Raw genomic sequence first — 19,714 nt, 5'->3', positions numbered from 1 at the left:
TCATTTATTATTGTTATATGTATATCACTTTATTTATTTAATGTATTGATTGTATTTTATAGTTTTATTTTAACAATCACCATCACTTTTGATAATATTTACTAAACAAATTATTTATTTATTTGATTGCAGCACCTTTTGCCCTCGATTCAACACTGAAATATGAAATAAATAAATATTTACTAACATAATTCCTTTTTAATAATTTAAATAATTCATTTAAATTTTTCATTTGAATGAATTGTTTTCTCATTTAGTTTTTAATATATGTATTTTGAGTTTTATTTAAATCATCACATGTAAAAAAATAAAATGTGTTGATGTTTTGAAATGTGGCACGTTGGCCTGGATATTGCTACAAAGCGTTAGGACTTAAAATAATTTGAAAAAACATTTACGTATATATTTTATATTGAATAATGACACTTTTGGGACTCCATACTTTTGGCCTTCAGCAGTTATTAACAGCAGCTGAACTGCAGCTCACTGAATGCGTGTTTTCCACCAGGGGGAGCATCACTGCGGCTTGTGCCTACATGGGACAAACAGGCTCCGGCTGGGTTGGCCTCATCATGGGGCGGATGTTTTCTCAGCGCAACTTCCCAATTTCCTTTACCTACCCAACCCCCCCAACAATACACAAGACCCAGACCCAGAGTTTAGGAAAAAAGGAGGACTACGCAGGCTCATCTTCTATAAGATTGTCTGAGCTTGTCGCAGTATTTGGCTCCCTTTAGATGGAGCAAAACTGCACAAACTGGAAAACGCACAGTAGGGATTTAAACTACAAACCAAACACAGTGAATGAGATTTGTCAAATTTTCCCGCTGATTTCGCTGATCATTTCCAGTTCGGAGCTTTAAATAAACTCCCAGCCGTCCAGCCTCCTTTAAGTTTTTGCATGTGATGGTTTACATATCTGTCTTGAGTGTGAAATGTTTGCCCTGCGACTGCGGCAGCTTTAAACCCAACCACCCCGCCCCTCCGCACTATCACATGAATCTGGACTGAGCGGTGGATGGGAAAAAGTTTAGAGGTCTCGGTGAAATCGCTCTTCCCCGGCCAGTTTGCTGTGTGCGCGCCCTGCCTCGCCTATTAAAGGATTTTTACTCCACCGTTTGTGTCGAAGGAAACGCAGTCGGCTTGAGTGTTTTCCAGACTGGGATTTCTTTTTTTCTCCCTGTAGGAATACACAGCGGAGGAGGAGGAGGGGGGACGCTCTGGCTGCTTGAAGGTATGTGGGAGGCATGTTGAGCTCTGCCGAGATTGATTTTTGTCCGCGATCTTGGTTTAAACAACACGTGTTCGACTCTTTTACCTGACGCTTAAAGTTTTCCTTGTAGCTTATTAACTTGAAGAAGTTAGAGCTTCCAACACCGAGACAACGACATAAAAAGTTAAAATGGGGTGGGGGTTTAAGAGAAGAGGGAGGGGGGTTTAAAAGTGTAAACAAATCTGATCTTAACCCTAGCACAGAGGCGCATCCAAACCCATTTTTCAGCCATCTGCGTGTTATTCTCCGTTTGTTTCACATGAGTAAACTTTTTCAACAGATCCGTTTCGATTCCAAACTTTGGGAGACATGGACGCGCACCGCGGCGCGCCTCCGGCGGGGCAGCAGGTCGTGCACGTCCGCGGGGACTCCAAGACGGAGCTGGAGGCCCTCTTCAACGCCGTGATGAACCCCAGCAGTGCGGTCAGGCAGCCCCAATCGCTGCCTATGAGGATGAGGAAATTGCCGAACTCCTTCTTCAACCCGCCGGATCCCAGGGGCCACTCAAGACAAGTAATATGACTGAAACCTGGGCCATGCTTCCTCACATGGCAGGATGTTCATTGTATATGGCATTAAATTCATAAATATTTTGAGAATTTATTTAGAAGTTAACCACAATTGCACGCATTGCGTGTTGCTTCTAAAGTAGGCATGGGCCAGTATGAGATCATGGCGGTATAACCATGAGTAAACATGTTTAATTTGATTTCATTGCCTTTGTTTAAAACATAAAAGCTACATTTTCCTTACTGGTCCCTAGCTCTTGGAACATTTATTTTGAGTATTTTTCATACGCCTAAAGATTTCACATTAACACCTCTAAATGAAGTTGTGGTTTTTGGGCTCATATTGTTCAGAAAATATTAAATTTTTGCTGTTCTGCTCTTTAGAGTAAACCGTCCCAATCATATCTGGTTGGGTAGTCGGGCTATCTGCTGTAGCAGTCAGCCTGCAGTCGGCTGCATTGGATTGTCTCAGAGCTCGGAGCTGGTAGTAATGTCACACCCAAGCTGAGAGCGTTCTTTTCCATTCAAACATTAAAGGGACATGTTCACAAGTAGATATTTTATACCACTGTGTGTGTCTCTGGTTTAGTGAGATATAAACCATCACAAGTGCTCATAAATAGTTAATACTGGCAACTTTCACTACATTCTGTTGAAAAGTTGAACATTTCACACTGACCCCTGACCTCAACACCCAATATGGGTGCCTTGCAACTATAACACAGCAATAGCCATTTCTACATCATTACATCTTTCACAAACACACTACTTCACAAACCTCCTTAAATAAATACGTTGCTACAGTTTTTAAAAGTACAAATCTCTCCCAAATAGATTATTAGCCTGCATTACTAATAGTAGTTAGCCTGGTCACTGGACATATCAATTAGCAAATCCCACTGGATTTTTAAAAAGAGGAACAACTTCCAGTTTCACTTTCATCTGTTTCAGTTTATACAGGGTGGTGTAGAAATTGTATTCACTGATTTTCTGAGGAAGCAAAGATCCAAATGCTTGAAGCACTCATATTTTTTTACTGTTGCTGCTTATTAGCTCTACATCACTGTTCATTTGTGCATATTTACCTTATACTTAATTAGTACCAAACTAACAGGTGAATACCACTAAAAGCAGCTGATGTCATCACCAATGATATTTGTACTGCAGCTTTAGAATAATGGACTTAGACATTTTATTATTAAAATCTGCTGAATATTGGATATAATGAAAAATCTTTTGGGCACAATTCACACATGTCAATTTGGTGTCTTCAGTATCTCTGTGTAGCGTAAGCTATCATTAATTCATTAAGATTTGCTTTTAGGTTAAATCGTTAATAATTGCAGCTCTCAACATTAAATATTACTTTTTGCACTAATTCCAAACATGTGAAATGTTCATGTGTTTGTTTAGGAATATAAAGAACTTTGGGCTTGTTGGTTGATATGCATACATTTATTTTGGGAGCTGCTCACTTTAAATCAATGTTTCCCAAACAAAAAACGGAGAAAGAAAGTTGGTTTAATAGTAACTAAAATAAACTAGTAAAATAACAACACTAACAACATATTATTATTATCTGTTTGTAAGTACTGTCTTTATCCGTTTTAACATATTTAGCATTAATATGCTTTTAACATTATAAATTTTCTCACGTAGTTTTATTTCAGAAGAGGATCTCAAGACCCCACACTTGATGATTCATGACCCCCATTGAGGTCCTGACCCCAACTTTAAAAGAAGTGTTAGAATTCACTAAATACTTTGTAGATAGGAATTTCAACAAAAGCAATAATATCCCTTTTATTTTTAAACCCAGTGGACACCAAATCTGTTATCATTTTCAATCAAGAGCTGCATAATGCTAGAAAAAAAAAAAAGTATTTCTAATTTATTTTGATGGAGCCGTGCTGCTGCATAAACAATTTAAAATATCTGAAAGCAATATAAGTATACATTTCAATGTTGTAAAATTGATCACAATGCATTAAAAACAAGGCAAAACAGTTTGGTGGATGCAGTGTCACACATCTATCATTAACATTTATTTCCTTAGGAAGATGACAAGAAAGACACACACTGCCTCGCCAAAAAAAAGTCGCCACCTGGATTTAACTAAACAAATAGGTACGAGCCTCCGATTGGAAAATTACTGCATGGGCAATTATGGTTCGGCTGGCAACAAGTTATTTAACCCCAACTGGTGCAATGAGTTGCTTCTCATTTCTTAAACAACCACGTTGAAAGACACATCCAGTGGTCGTGGAAACGATGTCAGTCTGTTTCAGAAGGGTCAAATCACTGGCATGCATCAAGCAGAGAAAACATCTAAGGAGATTGCAGAAACTACCAAAATTAGGTTAAGAACTGTCCAACGCATTATTAAAAACTGGAAGGATAGTGAAGACCCATCGTCTTCAAGGAAGAAATGTGGCCGGAAAAAAATCCTGAATGATCGTGATCGGCGATCACTTAAACGTTAGGTAAAATCAAATCAAAGAAAAACAACAGTAGAGCTCCGGGCTTTGTTTAATAGTGAAAGTAAGAGCATTTCCACACGCACAATGCGAAGGGAACTCAAGGGACTGGGACTGAACAGCTGTGTAGCCTTAAGAAAACCATTGGATTGGACTCTGGAGCAACGGAAGAAGGTCATATGGTCTGATGAGTCCAGATTTACCCTGTTCCAGAATGATGGGCCAATCAGGGTAAGAAGAGAGACAGGTGAAGTGATGCACCCATCATGCCTAGTGCCTACTGTACAAGCCTGTGGGGGCGGTGCTATGATATGGGGTTGCTGCAGTTGGTCAGGTCTGGGTTCAGCAACAGTATGTGTTCAAAGAATGAGGTCAGCTGACTACCTGAATATATTGAATGACCAGGTTATTCCATCAATGGATTTTTTCTTCCCTGATGGCACAGGCATATTCATAGATAACAGTGCCAGGATTCATCGGGCTCAAATTGTGGAAGAGTGGTTCGGGGAGCATGAGACATCATTCTCACACATGGTTTGGCCACCGCAGAGTCCAGACCTTAACCCCATTGAGAATCTTTGGGATGTGCTGGAGAAGGCTTTGTGCAGTGGTCAGACTCTACCATCATCAATACAAGATCTTGATGTAAAATTAACGCAACACTGGGTGGAAATAAATCTTGTGACATTGCAGAAGCTTATTGAAACAATGCCACAGGGAATGCATGCCGTAATCAAAGCTAACGGCGGTCCAACGAAATATTAGAGTGTGTGATCCTTTTTTTTTTGGTGGCGACTTTTTTTTTTTTGGCCAGGCAGTGTATTTGCTTTCATGCTCCAGCTGCACATTGTGTATCCCTACACAGGCCATAAGAAATCTCAATCAGTGTTTAACGTCTCTTAGTCGTTGCTGAAATATTTTATTATTTTGATACAGCTTGATGCACTCAGAGCCCAAGTAGCCACATCCATGAAAAGTTACTCAAGTTTGCCATAATCTGGCCCCTTTATATTGAGATTTTGTAGTTGATTTTGTACTTTGTACTGATTAATGATGTCCACTTGTGGGAGAATCTCAAATGAACACAAAGAGGTACAGAAAGAGAAACAAACAGGCCTTTACATACCCTGAATGACTGTAATCTTTACTTGTTTACTTGTTACCAGCATTTAATAGATGCAAGGGATTTGAATTAGGATATGCAAACCCTTACCTACAACTTGTTGGATTTCAGGATGTTTCAGCTTCTTTTTTGGTCACTGATAAGAAAATAAGGTCGAGGTGACTAGACTAAAATGAAATGATTTCTGATGTAAAAGAAAGATTATTCAATTAATATGTTTTACTGCCTTTGTTGTGACAAAAATCTTTAACAGAAAAACAAGCCAATCGGTCAAGGACAAAAATGTGAAAAAGAAATTCAGTTTCAATTGAAATTGATAAAGAAATTTGGTTTTCTTAAGTACGCGCCTGCCATTAAATAAAGTGAATCTGATTAATCAGAACAGCTAATCCAACATTTTGCTCATTTGCATCCTTTAGTTAAGACAATAGTCGGCAGGGAGACTATAGAGGATCAAAAGATCTCGTTGTACAAATGTATCAGCTGTCCGAAGGGTACAGAACAATTCTACATTATACACACACCATGACACAGTAACAACATGCATTCATAATTAAATAAATTATGGGGCAGGAGTAACATCACAAAAATGGTATGTTCGTCCTGAACAGATGGAAAGAAAAGACCGAAACCTTTCAGAGATGGTGCCAAGAGCAAGAGGGCAACACTGAAGGAGCTGCAGGAATTTCTGTTGGATGCGCTTCACATGTGTGTGTCCTTTAATCTAAAAATGTTGGATGAAGGAGTAGCTTTGTAAGAAGGAAGTTTTTTCTTCCAAAGAAAACATCCAAGTTCTACTAAATTCTCCCAAAACCTTAAAAATCTGTTGTGGTCTGATGAAACCAAACCTGCTCTTTGATCCACATTTCCAAAAGGTGTCAGAACCAGCAAAGTGCATCACTCAAGAGAACAGCATTCCCACAGTGAAACATGGTAGTTGCAGCATTATGCTCTGGGGTTACCTTTTTTAGATGAAAGATTTTTATTAATTTACTTTTATTTTTTATTTCTTAAGGAGGATGAAAAGAACATCCCACTCACAATTAAACATGGTGGTGACAGTATTATGCTGTGAAGTTACTTTTCTTCTGATGGAACTGGGGGTTTTGACCCAAAATCTTCAGAGTTCTACTAGGAAGCTGAAAATGAAGAGGGATTTAATTATTTATTATCATCCAAATCAACAAAATAATGCCTTCACCATTCTAAAATTCACCATTCTGTATTAGCCAGAGTCATAAACTAAATCTGACTGAAACTCTGTGGCTCCCCCGAGGAAGCCTGTGACAGATAGATGTCCTCACTCTTTGAAAGATTTGTAGAAATTCTGCAAGGTTGACGGTGCAGATATTGCTGATTTAAGCTGAGGATTACTGATGGACTCTTATCAAAGAAGGCTAAATGCTGAACTTGATCAAAGGCAATTTCAGCAAAGTTTTAGTTTTAAGGGCATGCACACTTATGTAACCAGGTTAACACGGGTTTGTTTGTTTTTTAGTTGAAATGTGAAGGATAAATGTCAAATTAATGGAAGAAAAAGTATTGAAATTATTTATGATGGTGAAATTGTTTTTATGCATCAAAAAACTCTGCCATTTTTACAGGTATATGTACACTGTTGAGATCCAGTGTACAGGATATAAAATAATATTGGATATTTTAACAACTATACAAGAAATTGTGATGTAAATAAAACCAGCTGACCATGAGTATGCCCGGTTTGAGAAGCAACTCTCATTAAGTCTTAACTTTTGTATCCATCTAAACTTTTTTTTGTTTTTATTCTAAGTTTACGTTTCAGATTGCTGTTTGCCTTTGCTGCAGACTTGCTCACTGGCCTAACCCTGTTCCTTTCCCCGTCAGGCCAGTTCAGATGGAGGCATGTGCGGCTCCCTTGCTCCTCATCACGTCCGTGCTCATTCCTCCCCCGCCTCCCTCCCAGTCAACTCCCTCTCCGCTCAAGCAGATGCAGATGCAGCAGCCACACCGGTCATACCCGATGACGTGCCACTCCCCGACGGTTGGGAGATGGCCAAGACGCCCACTGGCCAACGGTACTTCATCAAGTAAGGGCTTCCTCCTGGTTTATCGCTGCGTTGCATCTCTGGCTCTGCAGGTTTTCTTTAAAAAGAGTTTCTGTGCTGGATGACAGTTTCTCAAAGCAGGTGGTGCAAGACAGATTCTGAATCAGCAGATTTTAAAAGTGGAAAGAGGAAACCTTTTAGCATTTTGGGAGAACAAATATCCTAAATGATTCTCAGTGCCACTAATCATTCTAGTTCTGATATAATTCAAAACATTCTGAGAGAATCCTGTTTTTTGCTGATATTCGTTTTTGCCCCACAAGATGTTCTAATTGTTTCAAAAGGTAAAATAATTGTAACGTGTGAAGTGGCAGAGATGTAACCAGGTTTAAAACTCATGCAAACAGCAAATAGTTGAACCAGTTCTGTGGCCTGTTAGGTTTCACCTTTATGAAAGCACATTTCCTGATGGCTTACTTCTCTGTTAAAAGCCTGAGACTGTCTGAAGGAGTATAGATGTGCAAGCACATCTGGTAGTACTGGTAAATCAGGTCTGCGGCAGCACACTCTTCACCCTTCAGGTTACCACAGTTTAACAGCTGCACTCGCATTCATCGCTTGCTGTTTTGTTTTTCAGCCACGTGCACAAGACGACCACATGGCAGGACCCCCGCCTCTCGCAGCTTCAGTCTGCTGCAGCCCAGCATCAGATCGCCTGCACCCCGATCCACGCCCACTCCTTCAGCAACCCAGCGCCCACTACGCAACCAAAAAATATTATTTCTGAGACAGGTATCACACTGCAGTGCTGTACCCTTTTTGTCATCTGTCTCACTCTGACCTGGAGTGTGTTGGGTGTTCTTCCTTTGGGATTCCCTTTTGGTTTTTTACACTAATGCATCTGGTTTGAAATGATCAGACTTAATATGTAAACCTACATCAAGGTCCAGTGTTGTCTTCTGGATGACTGTTTGTTTAGAATATGAAAGCTGAAAGGAGTTAGGAACAATCGGGTTAAAGTTTCAAAAGAATCTGATATTTTCTGATCCATTAATAGCTTAATTAAATGTTTAAAGGGTCAGTTTATCCAAATTGTGTTTATTTAAATGAGACAACGAACATGAACTGAACCGCAGGGTGTGATGATGCAACATGTGATCAGTGACTACAATTAAATGCCTGCATTTTAACGGCAATCACAGGCTCATAACAGCTCAAACTGGTTTTTGCTTTCTGTCATTGTTCCACCTGTTTATAGTAATAAAAAAAAAAACATAATGGTTTTTTGTGTAACTGAGGGACAAAAAAGTCCTTCTCTGTTATGAAAAAGAAAAATAACTCCTCACAGAGGCTGTTTTAAAGCTGTTAGGCCTCAGTCATTAAAATATTACACTACTAACATCATACTTACAAAAACATGTTTTATTATTCATACCCAGATTAATATTCATAGGTCCTTTAGTGGCGGCTATTTCCCAACTTTGGTGCCCATCTGTATTAGTATTTAGACTGTGCTCCACTCAACTTCCTCTCCACTGACATTCAGGATGCTGCAGAATCCATATTTCTCGACTGACAGATATTTATTCCCAGTGGGACTTTCTACAGGACGTCTTTCATATTGTATGTTGCTCCAAGATGGGGTTTACTCAGTTAAAATAGGCTTCGTTTCCTAATTTTTTTTATCTCACTCAAACTTTTCAACTACAGTTATCAGTAAATCACATCTCGCTCCTGCATACAATATTTTCCAGCGGAGCAATGAGATGAAGTGCTAGACTAAGCCTAAGCATGTTTACTGTGTGCTTTGATAGGACTTGTTAATAATTACACTTATAACCTATTTGAGCGTGGCTGCAGTTAATCATATGCAGACAAAACTTTCAGAAAAGGTTCATCTCCTGCTTTATAAACTTAGCAATTTGCTTTGACAGTCATGCATTTTAATAGTTGTTGTTTCAGCTTCTGCTTTCACAATCTACACAGTTTGTAGAACAGGTTATATGATACTGGCAGACAGGGAGCTACAGCAGCCAATATAGTCTCTCTTTTAGAGTCAGTGTTGTTTGCTGGACAATGCTAAAAAAATACTACACAGTGCATGTCTTAATGCTCAATTAAGATTTTATGTTGAGATCAATGTTTTTTTTTGTGTTGTTCACATTATGATTTAAACGCAAGCGCCATCAGGTTTCAACTCGAACAGTCTACGGCCCTGAAGCAATCCGCATTAAGAAGATGAAATTACATTACCCACAGCACAATGTGTTTATGGAAATATGGATACTACACGTCAACATGTGTGCATTCATTCTGAATTTGTTGTGCGATTATGACTTGCTCCATCAACCTTTGGCCATTGTTTACATTTGATCTTGGTGCTTCCCGTCTCCTCCCAACAAAGTTGTGAAATCTGTCACACTTCAATGACTTAAAAGTTGGATGGATTGTAAATGACTGTTCAGGTTGGGGTTGGTTACAGCAACATCAGATAATAATCCAATTTGGAACCACATTTGAAAGTGGTGTAGGTCTGATTTGGAAAAAAAATGATTTGTGTTTTTCACACTGTCTTTAAGAAAATCCTATAGGGGTCACATGAAGGGAAAAATAGTTGGATTTGGGCCACTTTAGCCTGCAGTGTGAACATTAGATCGTTCATACCCAGATTCGTTCACTCAACCAAGTAATGTGCATACCCTGTAAAACAGCATTACAATTGATGCACACGATAACATGGCATTATTTTTAAAACTGGACCAGATGGGGACATCTCTATACTTTGATTAGCTCAGACTACCAAGGCTTGTCATCAGCTTTATATGACTTTTTTTTTTTTTGCAAAACAAGTACTGAGACCTGTTGCTTGTCACTTAACAGTTCCAGTATAAATTATTACAGTTTCAGTCACATACAACTTTTAAAATGCCACAGTGTGTCATTACTATTCAATGAAATGTGGAAAAACGTCAGTGCAATCTCAGGGTTTTGTTTGCAGCAAGCTTTCTGTGAAAAATCAAATGAATCCATTATCTTCTGAAGGCTAATTACTTTTGATGCTAGTCACTTATCTGGATGTTTTAATAAAATAAAATTAAAACCTGCGGATGTCCTCGTCTGCATAGTTGCAGAGCGCATGGGACTGAAGTCATTGATTGTGTGGGATGAGCCACTGCTGGAAATTATCTGTCATTTTGATTAAACATAAACCCTGCCTCTGTACTGTGGCTCTCAGTGAAGAGTGACTGTGCTGACCAGAAGGCAAAAGATGCAAGAACATCCCTGCAATGGTTGTAGTCATGTTTGTTGTACAGGGGTTGGACAATGAAACTGAAACACCTGTCATTTTAGTGTGGGAGGTTTCATGGCTAAATTGGACCAGCCTGGTAGCCAGTCTTCATTGATTGCACATTGCACCAGTAAGAGCAGAGTGTGAAGGTTCAATTAGCAGGGTAAGAGTACAGTTTTGCTCAAAATATTGAAATGCACACAACATTATGGGTGACATACCAGAGTTCAAAAGAGGACAAATTGTTGGTGCACATCTTGCTGGCGCATCTGTGACCAAGACAGCAAGTCTTTGTGATGTATCAAGAGCCACGGTATCCAGGGTAATGTCAGCATACCACCAAGAAGGACGAACCACATCCAACAGGATTAACTGTGGACGCAAGAGGAAGCTGTCTGAAAGGGATGTTCGGGTGCTAACCCGGATTGTATCCAAAAAACATAAAACCACGGCTGCCCAAATCACGGCAGAATTAAATGTGCACCTCAACTCTCCTGTTTCCACCAGAACTGTCCGTCGGGAGCTCCACAGGGTCAATATACACGGCCAGGCTTCTATAGCCAAACCTTTGGTCACTCATGCCAATGCCAAACATCAGTTTCAATGGTGCAAGGAGCGCAAATCTTGGGCTGTGGACAATGTGAAACATGTATTGTTCTCTGATGAGTCCACCTTTACTGTTTTCCCCACATCCGAGAGAGTTACGGTGTGGAGAAGCCCCAAAGAAGCGTACCACCCAGACTGTTGCATGCCCAGAGTGAAGCATGGGAGTGGATCAGTGATGGTTTGGGCTGCCATATCATGGCATTCCCTTGACCCAATACTTGTGCTAGATGAGCGCGTCACTGCCAAGGACTACCGAACCATTCTTGAGGACCATGTGCATCTAATGGTTCAAACATTGTATCCTGAAGGCGGTGCCGTGTATCAGGATGACAATGCACCAATACACACAGCAAGACTGGTGAAAGATTGGTTTGATGAACATGAAAGTGAAGTTGAACATCTTCCATGGCCTGCACAGTTACCAGATCTAAATATTATTGAGCCACTTTGGGGTGTTTTGGAGGAGCGAGTCAGGAAACATTTTCCTCCACCAGTATCACGTAGTGACCTGGCCACTATCCTGCAAGAAGAATGGCTTAAAATCCCTCTGACCACTGTGCTGGACTTGTATATGTCATTTCCAAGACGAATTGATGCTGTATTGGCCGCAAAAGGAGGCCCTACACCATACTAATAATTTATTGTGGTCTAAAACCACAATAAATCATTGTCCAACCCCTGTAGATAAAAGAAATCTCTGAGCTTATAGGTTGCAGCAGGGAGTTTTTTTTTGTTGCAAAAGCAACTCAGAGCATTTAGTCCAGGGTCCTGCAACCTTTAGCCCCCACCTCCACAGTGGCGCTAACTGACTGCCCATTTTGTAAACACATATGTAACTTTCTTTTCAAGAATTTTAATGCTCTTTGTTTAAAAGTTTAATGCCTGTTTTTGTCCTAAAACCTAGAAGTAGAAGTATGGTCATTTAATTCAACCATTAAACAAAATATGTAGGTCCTAGACATTTTTGTAAGTAGGACCAAGGGTAAGAAATGGTTTGTAAATCATAGTTCACAGAGTTGAACGAGAAGGTTTTGCCACCTGAAACAAGTTGCCATGTGAAGTCCGGTTTATACTTCTAACTTAATCCTTAGTTTTTAAAAGGTGCCTTGGCCCAAATGACTCTTTACCACCTAATGAGTCAAATGTTGTTTTCAGAATTTGGTATAAAACAAAGCGAAGGTAAAATGTGCAACAGGATATTACCTAGATCATCAAAGCCCCTATTATAAACAATGATGGCTAATCCACACTAAGATTGATTTTTTGTTTGCCTATTTTGTAAAAACATCCCAACATTGGAGACACTGTTTCTTGTGAGAGGTGTTATGAAATTTTTATAGTGTGATTTGGGTGAACAGACTCTAAAAGGAGCATTTTTACATGAACATTGATTTACACACAGTGAAGTTTGGCGAAATGCACATACATGTTTTTAATTTTTTTTAACTGTAAATTAAACAAAGCAACAATACACTTCTCTTCCTAAAATCTGCAATCTACAAAACATTTTTTTCCTCTCAACACTCCATTGGCTCCATCTACCATTTGCCTTCTCACTGTGTACTTTCACTGCTGTTCAGGTCCACTGCCTGAAGGCTGGGAGCAGGCTGTGACTGCAGATGGAGAGATGTACTACATTGATCACATAAATAAGACCACCACATGGGACGACCCGCGTCTAGGTAGCACACTATGACAGATTTTGTGCCTCCTAAGTTGACAATTGTCAAAAAGAAACATTGTGTTCCAATGTGCGCTATTATTAAAACAGCTTAATGTTTGGCAACAAGAGAGCAAAAATGAAGGATTTCAAAGTGTTGGAGACATTTTGTAATTGATTAATTGTTTCGCAGCATGAATTATGTTAGATTTCAAAGAAGTTAATACATGTCTCTTTTGTGATTTCTGTGTTTTAGCCCAGAAGGTGAACCCTGCCATCCTTGGTTTGGCAATGCAGCAAAGGCAGGAAAAGCTCCGACTGAAGCAAGGCATCCCTCCACAATTTGCAGCTCAGGTCAGAGATCCTTCCAAACTGGAGTTGTCTCATAAATGTGCAATGTTTGCACAAACTACTTCATGCTTGTGTCCCATGTAGTAAAATTAAACATACGTCTGTTTGGGTGCAGGAGGCGGGGGGCAGCAACCAGATGCCCGGAGGAATGGACCATGACAGGAGCGCACAAATGCTTGTGCAGTCAGTGGATGTCAGAATCAGGGCTCTAAACCAAGAACCTAACCTTAATGGGTAAGTGTTTATTATCAGAATATTAGAAGTTAGTGAAAAAATACAACATTATTGAAAAAACAGTTGTATTGTTATTTATTTCATACAGTATTTGTTAATTAACAAGGGGAATGATACAGATAATGACAGAAAAAATTAACGTGATCATATTGTGGTTGTAGATTTGTGAATTTATGTTTAATCCTGACCTTAAATTGCAGTTACTGAGGTCCTAAAATAAGTCAGAACCAAACCAATGAAACTATGGAAACTAATTTAATATGCCATGTCTGAGCCAGAAAAATAAAAAAACAATCTTTACTCATAGCTTGTAATTTACAGATTAAAGTGAACAGATAGCTTAATGTTGTTTAATAGTGTTTATTAAGAATCTATTGGATAAGGTGTAGTTGCTCATTATGGTTCCCAAAGTTCTTTCCAAGCAAGCGGACTACTCCCATCTAGCTACAATGTCATTATTAGGACTTGGTGTAACTCCCAGGTGGTCAAACGACCAGAGCCACTCAAAGAGCACTGTTTATAACGTTCAGTGAGGTGTCACTGCAACTCATAGTGCGTTCCGTTGTGTACTTAGATGCCTGAATTTCCACGTTTCAATTTACAAAAACTAAATGAAGTGCCTAAAGTTGAAATCCTGAAAGATATACTCAGAGCTCCCTCGGCAACCCAGAGTTAAGAATATGTCAACCATACTACAGAAAATATAGTCAAAGTTTGTGGATTAAACAGCTTAATTACACTTCTGATGGTAAGTGTTCAGGATATGTTTCTTTAGTGTTTGAATGCATAAAGTGCTGAGAAATGCATTGTTTTATAGCATTTATACAGTAGTTTTTAGCCTATCATGCAGCACAATTAGAAAAACCCGCTGGCACTCCCACCTCGCAACTGAAATGTTGTTTTTGGGTGTAACATAATTCTTAAATCCAAGTTCAAACTTCTCAGATAAATGTGACACAGCATCAGAGTAACTTCAAAGCGACTAAATGCCTCTTTAACGCTGGCTAACAATTCCTTCTGAACACATTTATGCCCTTTGAACTTTTAATTTTGCTCCCTTCTGACCAGAGCTCCTTGTTTTGACCATTTGTCCTCTAAGCAGAAATATTTAGTTGTTAGAAGTGCGAACGGAGGCCAGACGCAAAGGAAAAACATTCTCCTAGTCCCTCAGAGGTGTAACTAATTTCCAACCAATTATGAATGTAAAGAATTATTTGTTTTCTTACACAGGGCTCACTCTCGTAATGAAAGCACCGACAGTGGTCTGAGCGTCAGCAGCCTACCGCGCACGTCGGACCACATGTTGAGCTCTGTGGATCATATGGACACTGGTAATGACTAAGAGCCGTCTTTCTTAAGCATTTATCCAAACCTATATATTATAAAATCTGGGTTTATTTCTTCTGTTGCTTACTTTTTTGTTTCATTTTTATTCATACTTGTTCTTTTCCTAAATCATTATGTTAAACTTCTGTAGCCAAAATAATTATTTGACCCTAAACAGGTGTAGAAAATGGGTTGAAAAAATCAGACAATCCTCTTTAAAAGCTCTCCTTAACACATACATTTAAAAATCAGCTTTTCTTCACTGAGCTAACTCTTATTCTTTTTATACCTGCTTTTTATATTGCTTTTGTATTTTATTTGGTTTTTTTTGTTTTTTGTTTTATCTATCCGAAGCTCTTTGCAACTGTGTTCAAAAAGTACCTAAAGTTTATTATGTATATTTAGTATTTTTTAAATATTCTTACATTATTTTGAACATCAATTGTCCAGGTTCTTGTTAAAACAGCTAAAATGCATCCCGATGCAAAGAAAAATATTGTAAAATTTTCATTTGTTTCTGTGCCTCTGACTTGTTTAGGTGACTCTAGTGAGCCCCCTTCAATGAGCCTGCAGGAGTCGATGCCTGTGCTCCCAATAAATGATGACCTGATGCCGGGCCTCCCTGACGGTTTGACTTCAGACATCTTGATGGACATGGACTCGGTTCTCTCCGGGCCGCATATAGACAGGGACAGCCTACTCACCTGGCTATAGACGCAAGCAGCCGCCGCCCGGTCGAGTGTGGTTTGAAATCAGGCTTTTGTAGCATGACTGAGAATTCTGGAAAATTTGATTTGGATTTAAAAGTGGTACAGAACAGCTACACAGAGAGAATGTGCTACAGAAATGTGACGGATATCTAACACTACTCACTCCCTGACGCGTGAAAAAACAAATGACTCTCACAGAAGCAGTTGGCTTTCTCTTTTTGGGTCTGGTTTTTTGCAACTGCTCCACTCCTTTTCATCTCGGTCCTCCGATGATTGTTATGTCCATCCAAAAACTCCCACCTGGAATTACTTTTAATCACGGTCAAATCTAGATAAGCTTTTTTGGGCCAGAAACTTGAACACAAAAAGTCTGTTAAAATAGAATTAATGTAACATAAAGATTTTATTTAAGAAAAAAAAAATCTTTAGATAGGACTCCTCAATCAGCCAAGTGACCTATGGAAATTAAAAGTAACATCTCATGCTACTTTCTCTGAGTCGTTAGTACCTTGTGATTTTAATCAAATACTCAGAGTTGTAAAAATACTTTTAACAACATTTTAGCTTAAGGCGAGCACAGAATCAAAGGATTTTTCTAGCTAAAAACTACAATAGTTACACAATCTCAGCGCCTCTCTTATTAAAATGGAGGAAAAGGCCCCCCCCTGTGGCGAGTCAGAAAAGAACGCTAAAACTTTATCAGTTATAAAAAGGAGAAAAGACTCTTAAGATCCGTCTGTCTGAATCAACAAATCAGGCTTTTCCTAAATAATACTTCCAATATATTAGTTCTGAACACTAAGCATGACTTTTAAGACTTCGATATACAAAGAATGTCCTTGTGAAATAAACACATGATCAGGGTGGAGTCCAATAAAATGTAGGTTTTCCCCACAAAACTGTTAAGGATAGATGACTCTTCAGTTTTTGTTTTCTATAGCTGTTTTTAATCTTTAGCCCTTCTTTTCTCAAGAAAGATGCAACAACCTTGCTGAAAAAACAATCATCTATAGAGCTACCAATATTTGGGTAATTTGAATATGCTTTTAATATTGTTTTAGTATATTAAAATACTTTTTATTACATAATTTTAACCCATGCCAGCACTGAACATGAGCTATGCAGGTGCAGTATTTCTTATGGATTTCTAATGAACTCCACTGTGCTGGATGGTTATTTCAGTCTCATTCTGCCGACCTCTTCTTTAGGAAAAGATGCTCTCTACTCGCAATCTGACCTTGGAAATGTGTGGGGGGTTTCTAAGAGTCCTTTACCTGAAAGGAAAAATGTTCAGTCTTCAAGTGTAAGATTTTCATTTTTATCATTTTTATTCCATAACTCCTTTTTGCAATACTGGATTGAAGCATTCCTAGTATTCCTCATATGTCACGTGTGCTGGTCTTTATCCCTTCAGTGGTTCATTATGAAAGACACTCAAATAGTGGCAGCCTCTGTTTTAGCTCATCAGCTGTCAATCGTGTAAAATTCTGAGTTCACGCGGTGTAGATTCAGCTTTCTTTCCATTTCAGCCATCATTTTTTTATTTATTTCTGAAAATCTGTTGCATATACTGAATGTTTCTTGATCCAATATTCCACTTTTTACCAAGATGTCAAGGCAGTGAAACATGTCAGTGTGCAAAGCATCACAAGGTGATCTAAAAAAGTTATCTGTGGAACGAAATGTCTAACCTCTCAAACTAGCAGACTTCAAATCCAAAACCACCATAACATTTTTTTGATTTAGCTCTGAATATTGATCTAGGGATTGTTCGTATGACTGTTGTTCATGTAAATAAATTTAGAATTAAATGACCCTTTAAAACAGTTTTTAAGCATTATTACTGAGTTGATGCTGAACATTTTTGCCATTGAATCTTCTATCTGGTGTACGGTTTTGAGGTTTCAAACTAGTCATACAAGCTTATAGTGCAGATAAAATTACTCCTTTAAAGATGTCCTCAACAGGATACAGCCATTTGGTTTGATCTCAAGTGTGACTGCAATTGATTTTTTTTTTTTTTTTACCTAATTTAAAACATGATATAATCAATTTTGGTGTTTTCCACCTTCAATTCTTACTCTTCAGCTTATATCAATCCAGACAACTTAATTTCCCACATGCAACAGAAGTTTACTCATCCTGCTAATAAATTTGTTTTAGTTTTAAACTATATGGACACCCAAAATAAGTTGGGTTTCCTATCAAAGACGACATACCAATTGTAAATGCTGCATTTTTAGAATATTTTATTCCAACTGCAAACATCAGGAACAGGCAACAGTATATGGGTGTTTTTTTATTTACTTTGTTAAGTTAAATGATATAATCTGTTTTTATCCTTTTTGTTGTTTCTGCAGTGTGTTTAGAGCTGATCTGAGTATTAAGCTATGAATTACCTAATCAGAACATCACTCCTAACTGACTTCTTTGTTTTATGTATATGCAGTACTATAACTAAAGACTTCATTCTGAAAATCCCACAAAAAGAGACCGGTTATTTTAGTAGCCTTCATTTAAAGTGCCAAACAGCTTCGCTCATACACATCATGAAACACACTACCAAGTCTAATATTTATCTTGGCATGCATGACATTTGCTATGTGCTGTATGTTGCATATAATGACATTTAATATACTATTTACAAAGAGTTTTGAGGTTTTCAGACTTGTTTTTTTTTTTTACCTGTTTATGCATGATTAATATAATTATAATCAATTTAAAGAGGTTTCTGTTTAATAAACTTTTAAATTACACCTTGATATGTTGTTTCCTGTCCTGTTAATTCCTACAATGTCACAACACACTGGTGTAGATCTGTTCATAATAGCTTAGTTGAATTGAGTTTTTTTGGAGAATTTATATTTTCTTCCTGAAAATTCAGAGGACTGAAAGTTAAATCTTGCCCTATTGAATTAAAACTTAAGTAAACACATTTAATACATTTTTCTTAAAGCTTTTCTTTGATGAGTCAGTAAAATTTTTATTATTTTTAATTAGAATTTCAGCCTGCATACAATGAACTTTTCCTTCACCCACCCAGAGAAATACCAAGCCGGCTCAGATCCTGCAATGCGCTTGGTCTCTGCAGTTTTCCTAAAGCCTTTTCTAGTTTCTTTTTCACTCAAATGTATCTAATTATTTTTGTCATTCTCAACACTCACCCTATTCCTTAGCTCAACTGTGCATGTATGTCTTTTTTTAATTGAACTCAATATTAGCGCTTGTAGCAGACAAGAACCTTTCCACAGCATGATGCTACCGTTGTCACCGACTGTAGGGACATGTCATTGCGAAATGTGCTCTGACATGATTTTACATCGGATCAGGAAGTTTAATTTCTCATGATCAATCAGGTGCTGCTTAACAAATTCCCTGTTTGGTGTCATGCGCTTTTGAGTGACAAACAGTTTCTGTGGGGGTCGCGCTGTTTTAGACTGCCTTAGATCTTACCTTTCAAACAGAAATGTGTGTGTGTATATATATATATATATATATACACACACACACACACGCCCCCCCATGGAAAGATAATTGATAAATGTCATGATGTGTCTCATCAACCTTATGTAGATGGCATTCAACTGTCCTGCTCCATCAAGAATTTAGAGTTTGTCAAAATGAATGAAAATAAATTACACACTTATTTAAAATATAACTCCCTTTAACTGAACTTTGAGAAGAAAAGAGTGTCTGATCACTCTCCTCCGATCAGGCAACTGTCTGGTCACTTGAAGTGAAGGAATTTAGATGCTGTTTTCAGCCTGTGTGCCTTTAAGATACCTCAAAACAATGAGTTCACAACCGCTTTTGGAATTTAAGAAATATATTTGAACAGGAAGTTGTTTGGGAAGTCATGCTTTTATTTCCTCTTGTCCTCTTGTAAAACACCTTTCAAATGCAGCAACAAAAAAGTCCATGATTGCCTTTAGTTGGTCAAAAACCGTGCAACAAGGCTCTAAATTGGACCAAACAGAAGAGCTCACTCACATCACTCCTGTTTTAACGTCTCTTAATGAGCTCGCTTTGTTTTAATGTCCTGAGAGTCTGGACTCATTTAAAAAGCAGATCATGACATTCCTATTCAAATGTTTTTTTTTTTATGATCTGTATCAACTAGTTTGTTTTTTGT

At 38.3% G+C, this 19,714-nt stretch overlaps 1 protein-coding gene across 2 annotated transcripts; it reads left to right on the top strand.

The window, feature by feature from the left end:
- The first annotated feature begins 662 nt into the window (after window positions 1-662).
- LOC124876822 (transcriptional coactivator YAP1-like) lies at window positions 663-18,344 on the top strand. Of its 2 annotated transcripts, XM_047379833.1 has the most exons (9): window positions 663-1,234; window positions 1,554-1,786; window positions 7,246-7,448; window positions 8,044-8,198; window positions 12,882-12,983; window positions 13,218-13,315; window positions 13,428-13,546; window positions 14,777-14,877; window positions 15,411-18,344. In XM_047379833.1, the coding sequence occupies exons 2-9, from the start codon at window positions 1,583-1,585 to the stop codon at window positions 15,584-15,586; spliced, it is 1,158 nt and encodes a 385-aa protein (XP_047235789.1). In that variant the 5' UTR covers window positions 663-1,234; window positions 1,554-1,582; the 3' UTR covers window positions 15,587-18,344. The 2 variants fall into 2 exon arrangements, with proteins under 2 accessions (XP_047235789.1, XP_047235790.1); XM_047379834.1 differs by lacking the exon at window positions 12,882-12,983 and having other exon boundaries at window positions 670-1,234.
- Window positions 18,345-19,714: the final 1,370 nt, after the last annotated feature.

Source organism: Girardinichthys multiradiatus, chromosome 11 (genome assembly GCF_021462225.1).
Source record: "Girardinichthys multiradiatus isolate DD_20200921_A chromosome 11, DD_fGirMul_XY1, whole genome shotgun sequence".
NCBI classification, from domain to species: Eukaryota; Metazoa; Chordata; class Actinopteri; order Cyprinodontiformes; family Goodeidae; genus Girardinichthys; species Girardinichthys multiradiatus.
The sequence above is the reverse complement of the archived record's forward strand: the minus strand, read 5'-3'. Positions and strand labels throughout refer to the sequence as shown.